This window comes from Phoca vitulina, unplaced genomic scaffold, assembly GCF_004348235.1.
Source record: "Phoca vitulina isolate PV1807 unplaced genomic scaffold, GSC_HSeal_1.0 scaffold11, whole genome shotgun sequence".
NCBI classification, from domain to species: Eukaryota; Metazoa; Chordata; class Mammalia; order Carnivora; family Phocidae; genus Phoca; species Phoca vitulina.
This window is the reverse complement of record NW_022589714.1, coordinates 45901431-45912573: the sequence shown is the minus strand read 5'-3', so window position 1 is coordinate 45912573 and position 11143 is coordinate 45901431. Positions and strand designations below refer to the sequence as shown.

General features: G+C 53.3%; 1 protein-coding gene across 2 annotated transcripts; it reads left to right on the top strand.

Moving 5' to 3' along the window:
- The first annotated feature begins 1021 nt into the window (after window positions 1-1021).
- On the top strand, window positions 1022-9375 carry CDKN1A (cyclin dependent kinase inhibitor 1A). Of its 2 annotated transcripts, none has more exons than XM_032409921.1 (3): window positions 1022-1117; window positions 5563-6009; window positions 7810-9375. In XM_032409921.1, exons 2-3 carry the CDS (start codon window positions 5574-5576, stop codon window positions 7857-7859), a joined length of 486 nt encoding a protein of 161 aa, XP_032265812.1. In that variant the 5' UTR covers window positions 1022-1117; window positions 5563-5573; the 3' UTR covers window positions 7860-9375. The 2 variants fall into 2 exon arrangements, with proteins under 2 accessions (XP_032265812.1, XP_032265813.1); XM_032409922.1 differs by having other exon boundaries at window positions 1044-1117; window positions 5569-6009.
- Window positions 9376-11143: the final 1768 nt, after the last annotated feature.

The following is an 11143-nucleotide window of genomic DNA, read 5'->3' as shown; positions in this document are numbered from 1 at the left end:
TCCTTCTCCCCTTCCTAGCCAACAAATCTGTTGCTATCAGGGGCGTCCGGGTGGCTCAGTCGGTTAAGCCATCTGCCTTCAGCTCAGGTCAGGATCCCAGGGTCCTGGGATTGAGCCCCCATCAGGCTCCCTGCTCAGCGGGGAGCCTGCTCCTTCCTCTCCCCTTTTGCCTCTCCCCTTCTCCCTCTTCCTGTCCCCCTGCCCCTGCTCCTGCTCTCTCTTTCTCACTCTCCCAAATAAATAAATAAAATCTTTTTAAAAATCTGTTGCAATCATAGAGATCTCTACTGTTGAAGTGAGAAGGAGGTGGATGTGGGCAGTGAGGAGGAGGCGGTAGGGAGGTTAGTTCAATGTCTAATTTTCCCCATTTCCTGGTTTCCCCTGGAGATCTGGTTGGCCTTTTTTTGAGAAGGATTCCTAATTCCCTCCTTCCTTGAGGCATTTGACAAGCAACAACTTTGCATCCCTTTAGTTCTGAGGACCTTGATTTCCTCATCTGTGAAATAAAGGGGATCGAATCCCGTTCTGGTCTCCATGATGCTTTGTTGGGGTGTCTGGGTTCTTCAGGTCCTGCTTAGGGAGAGATGGTCCAGTGAGGGATCCGCGGGCATAGCGGTGGTATAGCGGGCATTTCTGGGGATTGCAAAGCGAGGTACATCCTTTTTATTATTTATGGAGTTTTATCTATTAATGTCACCCCTCGTGATGTTTTCGGGGCCAGAAAAATTGCTCATCCTAAGAATGCCATCCCTTCGTGGGGACTACCAACTCACACCCCAATTCAAACAACCCAGATTTGTGGCTCAGTTCGTGGGGACATGTGTCAGGCACAGAGGCCCAGGCGCGGGGTGTGGGGAGGAGGCAAGCGCCCTCCTGCAGCACGCGACGTTGGCATCTGAGTTCGGAGGTCTTAGAGCGCGGGCGGGCTGCGCAAGGCGACCGGCAGCGGCAGAAGGGGCGGTCCCAGCCCCGCAGTAGGCGGAGCCCTCCGACGCCAATCCTATATAAGGGCAGCGCCGGGCGGTGCCAGCTGAGGTGTGAGCTGCTCCCCGAGACGGTGGCTTGGAGACCGGGAGCCCGGCGCTGATTCACGGAGCCACCGAGACCCTCAGAGGAGGTGAGGGAATCGTGGCAGACAAAAGCGAACGCGGGGCGGGCAGCTCTGAGCCGAGCGGAGCGTGTCCGCCAGTGTCCGTGCACGTCCGTGTGTGTGTGTGTGTGTGTGTGTGTGTGTGTGTGTGGTCTCCACAGGTGAACGACGTGCGTGGGTCTGGGGTTTGCTCCCACGGGTGTCCCTGTGCGGTGCGCCTGTGACGGGGGTCGGGCTGTGTCGGGGACTCCCGGCGGAGAGAGCGCAGGAGTGCGAGGAGCCGCGCTCCCCGCGGGTTGAAACGAAGCTGCGGCGAGGGGAGGCGTGGACCCGTGCGCCCCAGACCCCGGCGCGGCTCGCTGTGGCGGCGAGCGGATGAAGTCCCTGAGCGCCGAGCCCCGGGAGAGGCGGAGAACGCCGAGCCGAGCAGGTTCACTCGCGATCGGCTCCCGGGCAGCTCTCCGATCCAATCGGTGCCGTCTCCGCCCAGACCCCTGAGGTCTGGGTCCCCGACGCCTCCGTGTCCGCCACCAGCTGGGCGCGGAGGTCAGCGCAGGCTGTGTCCCTGGTCCTTGGGAACGTGTTGGGACACGTCCTTTAAGCTCAATCGAGGAGGTGACTCACGGTGACAAGGAGACCCCGGGAAACGGACTGGGTGAGGTCAGAGCCCCGCCCGGGCTGGGGGACAGTGGCCCCCAGAAGTTGGCTTCCCGGCCCTCCTAGGTCTCTGTCCCCCCATCAGCTCAGTGACTATTTGGCTGGCACACAGTGTTCTCAGGGAAGCTGGGACATCAGGAGGGCCAGGACTGGGTGTCCGGTCCCCGCCTCGGAGCGCACCCTCGGGGACCCAGAGCGGTGGCCCCACGCGGGGTGGGCTCGCGCCAGCCAGTTTGAGAAGAGCAGGAGTGGAACACACCTCTCTTCCATCGCGCCCGCAGAACCCCCGCCCAGCCTGCCCTTGGGTCGGGGCGCCGGACTCCGCCGCGGGCTCGGAGCCCTGCACTGCGGGGCAGCGGGGCGTGCAGCCCACGCCCGGGGCGGGGGGACGCGGAGAGGTCACATTGGAGGGTGGGACTTCGGGGGGCGCGACGCTGCTCAGGGACTCTGACAGCCGCATCCGGGGACTCCCGGCGCCCCCCACCAAAATGCCCTCTCCGAGGGCGACAGTTCTGAGCGGAGCAGGAGGACGAGTCGTTCCTCGGGAGCCGCCGCCCAGCGCGGGCCACAGTGCATCCGCCCTGTCGGGGGCCCTCGGGGGACACTGGCGCCCTCCTCGTGCGAAAAAGAATCTGGGAATTGGATTTGGCACTTTAGGGTGCCCAGGCAGCTCCCCCGCCCCTTCCCTCCCTCCACGTCGCCTTTCGAGTAGGACTTTCGAGCGGTTTTGTTTTCCCTGCTTTCGTCTATTTTTATTTTCCAGGGATCTGACTCATCCCGTGCTTTGGGCGTGGAGAGAAGGTGGAGGGACCAAACCTCTGCGCGCCTGTGCGTGCGTAGTGTGTGTGTTTGTGTGTGTGGTGTGTCACAGAGGAGCGCGCGGTTTCCCAACAGTGGCGGGGCTTTCGGAAGCCTGGCTGGCTCAGCGTGACGTGTTTGCGGCCCCCGGTCCCCCTCCTTCTCCCCCCTCCCCACCCGAGGGTGACGCTGCAGCCTGAGTGGAAGCGAAGTTTTGGCGGGCGGGGAGCACTTTGCAGGAAACTGACTCATCACAACTCCCTGCTGCTGTCCAAGGCTCTGCCCACGCACCGCCGACCCTGCGCGTGATTTCCTGGAGACCAGCGCCCCCTTCCGGCCCCGGCGCGAATAGCAAACACGCCTTCCCGCGGAATGCGGCTTCGCCCGCCTTTCCTTCCCGCCTCGGTTCTCCTGGGCTGAGCCGCATCTGCGAACGCCCCTTAAAAAGAGTACCCCATTGGTTCAACAGTGTGTACTGAGTGCTTACTGTTTACTTCGGAATTAAAGTTGGTTGAAGTCTAAGGCACAAAGGCCAACAAAGGAAGTTATTTTCAGTTACTTGTTTGTAAAACAAGAGTTTGTGTTTCTGAGTTTTCCCTGAACTGGGAGTTACGATAATGGGAGTGAAATCAGATTTTGATGGGGAGCCTATGAGAGCCATAAGGGCAGGGGTGGTAGGAGAGAGGATACCTGCCTGGATTCTGGTCCCATCTTCAGCTCCTAGAAGCCAGGGAATATCCAACTTCCTGACAAAATCCTAGGCAGGCTCCTCCTCCTTGTGCCAAGGAGACACTGAGACCCAGAATGTCCGTTTGGGGCATCTCCTGTGTGCCCTCCCTTGAATAGCACTCCAAGAGTGCTCATCTGCGGAACTGCCAAACACCTGCTTAAATCCCGTTTAATTTGAGTTAAGGGAGAGAGGGAGCTATCAATCTGTATTTTTAAAAAGCTCCCTAAGTGATTCTGCTGGGTGGAATCACAAAAACCCCTTCCTGGGCTAGGAACACAAAATTAGAGGAGTGTAGATGAACAGCAGAGCACAGAACCCACAGCAAACAGGCCTGGGTTCAAATCCTGGCTGTGTCACTTGTGAGTTGTGTGACCTTGGGCAAGTTACTTAACTTCTCAGAGGCTTAGTTACTTATGTAAAAAAAAAAAAAGGAGCAAATATACCCACTCTTTAGGAAAATTAATATTTGTAAACTTCTTAGAACAGCCCCTGGCACATAAAAATATATAAATAAATCCCCACCCTTGCCCTGAAGAGAGTGGGTGAAGGTTATTTGAGGGCTCTGCCCGCTGCACTGCGTAACCCCTCTACGGGGCAGTGGCCCTTGGCCTTTTTAGTTTTCTGATTTGGGGGCAAGCCTCATATCTCTCCAAACTCTTGCCTTTAAACTTGGTCTGAGGTCACCTAGTGCCTCCCCCTCTCCCATAAGCTGTGAGAGGTGGGGTGGGGGAGGGGTGACTGGGGCAAGGGTCCAGGGCTTCCTGCCCCAGGAGGTCACTCAGCAGAGCTTTCACCCTCCGAGGCTGCAAAGCAGGACTTGTCCTCAGGAAGACCCAGTCTTGCCAAGGCTGCACAGCCGCTCAGCCCTGGCGTCAGGCCAGAGCAGGGCAGGTGGGTGCCAACACCTCGTCATGAGCAGACTCACCCTCAGTTTTCCCTCTTCTGAAGTGGGAGGAGAGGAACCGGGTAGACCGGCCACCTCTAATTTTCTGTGCCTGCCAAACGGGTTCCTTGGATGCAGCTAACAGGGGGCAGGGGCTTCCAGGCTGTCTAGACTTCAGATCACCTGATGTGCCTGGCAGGATGTGGCTCAGCCTGGGAGAAATCATCACCCTGCCCTGCCCAGCCCCTCCTCACCCCCAGGCCTCCCGCCTGATGACATCCTTGGGAAAGGCCCTCAGCACACAGCACCTGTCAGCTGCTGTCTGAAAGAGGTGGTGGCCAGGGGGGAGCGACCTGGAGAAGGCTCAGGAAGAACTGAACACAGAAATAATAACACTTCTGTTTTCCAAACACTTCTATATACCAGCTGCTTCTCTAAGCATGTTACCTATAGTAACTCCGTTAATCCTCACGTACGTCCTCTGAGACATGCACTAGTACTGTCTCCATTTTACAGATGAGGAAAATAGAGCCCAGAGAAGTTAAGCTACTTGTCCAGGGTCGCCCAGCAGAGCCTGGATTCCAACCGAGGCAGTCCCGCTCCAGAGCCCTGGCTCTAAACCACAACATACAGCCTCTCATCTCTGTTCTATTGCCTTGCCTGATGAAGGGACTCCCTGACCAAGTGCTTGACCATGCTTCCACGCCCCATTTTATAGATGAGAAAACTGGGGCCCAGAGACATTAAGTGACTTTTTATTTTTTTTAATTAAAAAAATTTTTTTAAGTGACTTTTTAAAGTTTATGTAGTAAGCAGCAGAGCTAGGACTAGATCTTAGGTGTTTTTTTGTTTTTTTTTATCGCAAAGTCCGGGGTACTTTTGAATTTCAGAACAGAGTTATCCCACATGGGCATCTGGGTAGAGGGATTCAGGAGGCCAGAGGAGCAGTCAGCCTGTCCTTTCACTCGGGACCTGACCTTTTGGCCAGGGCTGGGGTTGGGAAACTACTGGACTCTGGCAATTCACACGTACTTGGGGCATTCACGCCCATGAGGGACACCTCGGGGGGAAACAAATTGATTTTAGCTGATAATACCCGGTGGTAAACAGGACTCTGATCCCTGCTATTGCAATAAACTTGTCTTTGTTGACATAACTTGTCCTTCAGCTGCCCACTCCCCCAGTGACCTGGGGGTGCCAGGATGGCTGAGCTCTGTCCCCACCCAGTGGCTGTTGACTGGGGGTTGGAGGTGGCCTGTGGGAAGGAGACAGTGGCACATCGGCTGGAAGGAGCCAGAGAGACCTCGTGTTCTAGCAGGAAGACGTCACCCGAGCTCTCACAGCAAAGCGCGGCCTGGTAAGATAGGGCGCAATTTCCCGAGTGACCGGAGCCTTGTGTCTCAGCCGCAGGTGCCATGGCGGAACCGTCCAGGGATGCCCAGCAGATCCCGCGTGGCAGCAAGGCTTGCCGCCGCCTCTTCGGCCCCGTGGACAGTGAGCAGCTGCGCCGAGACTGTGACGCACTGATGGCCGGCTGCGTGCAGGAGGCCCGGGAGCGATGGAACTTCGACTTTGTCACTGAGACACCGCTGGAGGGCGACTTTGCCTGGGAGCGCGTGTGGGGTCTGGGCCTGCCCAAGCTCTACCTGCCTGCGGGGCCCCGGGATGACCTGGGAGGGGGCAAGCGACCCAGCCCCTCGCCTGCCCTGCTGCAGGGGACCGCTCAGGAGGACCACCTGGACCTGTCGCTGTCCTGCACCCTCATGCCTCATGCCCCTGAGCGGCCCGAGGGGTCCCCAGGGACGCCTGGCACCTCTCAGGGCCGAAAACGGCGGCAGACCAGCATGACAGGTGAGGATGGGTGCAGGGAAGGACACTGCAGGGACTCTCAGAATTCACGGTGCAAGGGCTGACCTGTCTGGTCCAGCTCGCTCATTAGGCCCAAGGGGAAACGGGCCCAGAGGGAGGAGGCAACTCACCTGGGGTCACATAGCAGGGCTGCAGCCAAGACCAGCTAGCTAACATTTATTGGGAACATTTAATATATGCCAGGCCCCTTGCGAAGGTGAATTTCTAAAATGGTTTTCTTTTTCTTTTTCTTTCTTTCTTTCTTTCTTTCTTTCTTTCTTTCTTTCTTTCTTTCTTTCTTTCTTTCTTTCTTTCTTTCTTTCTTTCTTCCTTCCTTCCTTCCTTCCTTCCTTCCTTCCTTCCTTCCTTCCTTCCTTAGATTTATTTATTTATTTATTAGAGAGAGAGCACAAGCAGGGGGAGGGGCAGAGAGAGAGGGAGAAGCAGGCTCCCCACTGAGCAGGGAGCCCAACACGGGGCTCAATCCCAGGACCCCGAGATCATGACCTGAGCTGAAGGCAGACACTTCATTGACTGAGCCACCCAGGCGCCCCTAAGGTTGTTTCTAGGGTGGATTTCATTTAATCCTTAGAGCAGTGCTATACCAAATGACATTCTTGCCACTCTTTTAGAGGAGCGGAAATAAGACTCCGAGAGGTAGAGTGGTTTGCCTAAGGTACCACAGTGAATCTACAGTGTAGAGAAAACTAATGAGCTATTTCCCGCTGCCCTATCCAAACCTAACTCACCTTCCCCATCACACACACACTTCCCATCCGCCTTCCCTGCCTAATTTTTTCTCTTTGGCATTTTGTTCATTTGTTTGCTTTTACTAGCAACAGCTACTGCTTTTTCTTGATGTTGTCCATCTCCCTCATAGGTTATTATCTCCGTGAGAAAGGGATCTGCATCTCTCTTGTTTGTTGCTGAATCTTCAGCACCTAGGACAGTGTCTGGCACATAGTAGGCGCTTGATAAAAAATGAATGAGTGATGCTGGCCTTTGAGCACTTATTATGCCAGGTTCCAGACCAAAGCCTTTAGAGAGGCATTTCATTCAATCCTTAGATCACTGCACCAATGTCAGCTTCATTTTATACATGAGGAAACAGGCTCCGAGACGTGCAGTCAAGAATCCCCTGGCAGGGGCGCCTGGGTGGCTCCGTCGGTTAAGCGTCCAACTCTTGGTCTCGGCTCAGGTCTTGATCTCAGTGTCATGAATTTAAGGCCCATGTTGGGCTCCATGCTGGGCGTGGAGCCTACTTAAAAAAAAAAAAAAAAAGAATCCCATGGCAAATTTGCAGCTGCGTCAGAAATAACAATACTAACAATAATACTAATAGCTTACATTTATGTGGCTGAGTCATTGTACAGAACACATGTCATGGCTTATCTAACGGCATTCCTAGAGCAGTGCTGTTTAATGGAATTCTGCGGTGATGCAAATGTCCAGGGCCACTAGCCACAAGTAGCCACTGAGCATTTGACATGTGGCTGGTGTGACTGAGAAACTGAACTTCTGATTTTATTTGATTCTAGTTCATTTAACTACATAGGGCTACTGGCTACTATGGTGGGCAGCTTGGCTTAGAACAGGCCCACGGATGGAGGTCTGGTTATCGTTGGTCACGTCTGTGAAGTGTGGTGGGATGCTCTCTATAATGCCAGAGTCCTCCCCTGAACTTGGCAATGTGTCCCTTTGGCCCTAGGGAAGAGTCCCTGCCCCTTCTGTGTGTGCTTTAGGTGGATAGCTCTGCTGGGCCCTCTGCCTCCTGCTCGGCTGACTTCTGTTTCCTCTTTCCAGATTTCTATCACTCCAAACGCCGGCTGATCTTCTCCAAGAGGAAGCCCTAATCCACCCACTGGAAGCCTCAAGCTCCTAGAAATGAGGGGTCCCCCCCAACCCCTCCGCCCTCCCCTTCTACACCTTTTGCCTTTAGCCCTCCAGTTGTACATCTTAATTATTATTTGTGTTTTAATTTAAACTCCTCCTCATGTATATACCCTGCTTGCCACCACCCTCCCCCCACTCCTCCCCAGCCTTTGGCATTTAGAATTATTTAAAAAACCATTAGATAGCAGAATGATAGGCTTATTAGAGTGCTAGGTATTTTTATTATGCGAGCTATTATTTAAGACGTCTTCATCCTGTGCTCCCCACTTCCACTCTCCCAGAGGTAAGGTGGGGCTGGCCTGACCCTCCCCTGCTGGGTGGTGCTCTCTGGAGGAGCCCGGCTCCTTCTGCTCACCGCCTCATAGGTGTTATGAAATTCCACCCCTTTCCTGCCTTCCCAAACCCAGATTCTTTATAATTTGAGAAGTAAATAGATAGCACTTTGAAGGGGGCTCAGCAGGGTGGGGGCATCATCAAAACTTTGGAGTCCTGTCACCTTCTCTAAGGTAGGGCAGGGTGACCTGTGGGCACAGCCTGGAACACGGCTGGGGACATGGCACTCTCTCCTGGCCCTTGATGCCCCACTCTGTCCTGTGAAGGCATGGGGGAAGGTAGGGTCCCGTAGCAAACTACCCCACCTCCCCTCACCCCCTCTGCCACCCACAGGGGAGCCAGTCTCAATGTTTGGCCTCCCCTGCACTTTTCTAGAAGCCCCAGATGCCCTTCTTTTCCAGCTGGGCTTTCAGGTCCCCTCTCTGCTCCCCTCCCCTCCCTCATGCCCTTTTCCTCTAGTACCCTCTCAGCCCTGGGTGGCAGCTCTGGGGTGCCTGTCCCCCCAGCTCAGTGGACTGGGAGGGGAAGGGGTATGCTAGAAGTGGGGGGGGCAGTTCTACCTCAGGCAGTTCAAGGGGCGACCACCTCCTCCTCCTCTTACCTCCTGGGGCAGAGGTCCTGGGTTGTCAGATAGGTCTTCTTGAGTAGGGAATCTCTGTCAGGGGTATGTTGTGGGGGGGAGCTTATTTTTCTAGGAGGGAGAGGGTGACCCCAGCCCCTGGAACTCACCCAAAGACTTTCCCCACTGCCCCACCCCCTCTTCCCCCCATTTCATTGCACTTTGAATAGCAGCTGAACAAGGAGTCAGATGTTTTAAGATGGTGGGGGTAGAGGCTGTGGAGAGGGCATGCTAAGTGGGCTAATATGGGCCTGGGAACTGTGAGCTCTTGTCTTTCCTGGCACTGAACATTGAGTCCTGCAGGCACCGAAGCACTTAGTGGGTCTGACCCCAGACACCTTAAGCTCCTGTAACATCCTGGCCTGGACTGTTTCCTCCTGGCTCCTCATGTGTCCTGGTTCTCCTGTCTCCACCTAGACTGTAAGCCTCTGAAGGGCAGGAACAAGTCCTGTACTGCTCTGTGTCCTTCACAGCCCCTCCCACAGTGCTGGGTATACAGCCGGTGCTCAATAAATATTTCTTAGTGACTTTACTTGTATTGTGATCAATATGCCTCATCATTTGTAAGAACGAGTAGGTGGGAGTTTTTTTGGTAGTTGTTACAATTCTGACAGTTAAGCATTTAAAGTTAAAAAAAGGTAGAGGGCTTAACAAACAGAAAGACCATGAGGCAAAAGATGACAGCAAAACAAAAACAGTAAACATGGCACCTCTGCAAAGATCGCCACGGTCAATATTTTGGTTCATTGTGTGGCCTTTGTAAGTAAAGAACATAATGTTAGTCACCAAGGAAATGCAAATCATTACTCATTGGGGGAAATGCACATTAAAACCACAGTAAGATAACACTGTACACCTACCAGAATGACTAAAATGAAAAAGACTGACATTGCCAAGTGTGGGCAAGGATAGGGAACAACCGGAACTCTTGCACCTTGCAGGTGGAAGTATAACATAGCTCACCTACTTTAGAAAACTGCTTAATACCTTCTAAAGATGGCTCCCCTCATGTCTACCCCACGACGCAGGAATTCCATTCCGAAGTTTGTTCTCAAGAGAAATCAGTACATATTTCCAACAGAAGACATGTTCATAGCAGCGTTACTCTTGACAGACCCAAACTGGAAACAACCCAAACGTCTATAACGAGAATAGATACGTAGGGACGCCTGGGTGGCTCAGTTGGTTGAGCATCTGTCTTCAGCTCAGGTCATGACCTCTGGGTCCTGGGATCAAGCCCCACATTGGGCTCTGCGCTCAGTGAGAAGCCTGCTTCTCCGTCTCCCTCTGCCTGCCGCTCCCCCTGCTTGTGCTTTCTCTCCATCAAATAAAAAATAAAATCTTAAAAAAAGAACAGATACGTAAATTGTGGTGGCTCTGTAGTGGAGTACTACACAACATTAAAAAGAACAAAGTGACCCACAACTCTAATCTTTGACAAAGCAGGAAAGAATATCCAATGGAAAAAACACAGTCTCTTCAACAAATGGTGTTGGGAAAACTGGACAGCCACATGCAGAAGAATGAAACTGGGCCACTTTCTCACACCATACACAAAAATAAATTCAAAATGGACGAAAGGCCAGATGTGAGACAGGAATCCATCAAAATCCTAGAGGAGAACACAGGCAGCGACCTCTGTGACTTCAGCCGTAGCAACTTCATACTAGACATGTCTCTGGAGGCAAGGGACACAAAAGCAAAAATGAACTATCAGGACTTCATCAAGATAAAAAGCTTCTGCACAGCAAAGGAAACAATCAACAAAACTGAACGGCAGCCTACAGAATGGGAGAAGATATTTGCAAATGACATATCTGAAAAGAGCTGGTACCCAAGATCTATAAAGAACTTGTCTGGGTCACCTGGGTGGCTCAGTCGTTAAGCGTCTGCCTTCGGCTCAGGTCATGATCCCGGGGTCCTGGGATCGAGCCCCGCATCGGGCTCCCTGCTCCGCAGGAGGCCTGCTTCTCCCTCTCCCACTCCCCCTGCTTGTGTTCCTTCTCTCGCTGTGTCTCTCTCTGTCAAATAAATAAATAAAAAATCTTAAAAAAAAAAAAAAAGAACTTGTCAAACTCAACACCCAAAGAGCAAATAATCCAATCAAGAAAGGGGCAGAAGACATGAATGAACATTTTTTTCAAAGAAGACATACAGATGGCCAACAGACACATGAAAAGATGCTCAATGTCACTCATCTTCAGGGAAATATAAATCAAAACCAGGATGAGATGCCACCTCACACCCGTCAGAATGGCTAAAATTAACACGAGAAACAACAGATGTTGGCAA

Bases quoted from the DNA above. Each gene is read 5' to 3' on its own strand.
- CDKN1A (XM_032409921.1), top strand. From the start codon at position 5,574: ATGGCGGAACCGTCCAGGGATGCCCAGCAGATCCCGCGTGGCAGCAAG. The intron at 6,010-7,809 runs GTGAGGATGGGT...TCCTCTTTCCAG, and splicing joins GCGGCAGACCAGCATGACAG to ATTTCTATCACTCCAAACGC.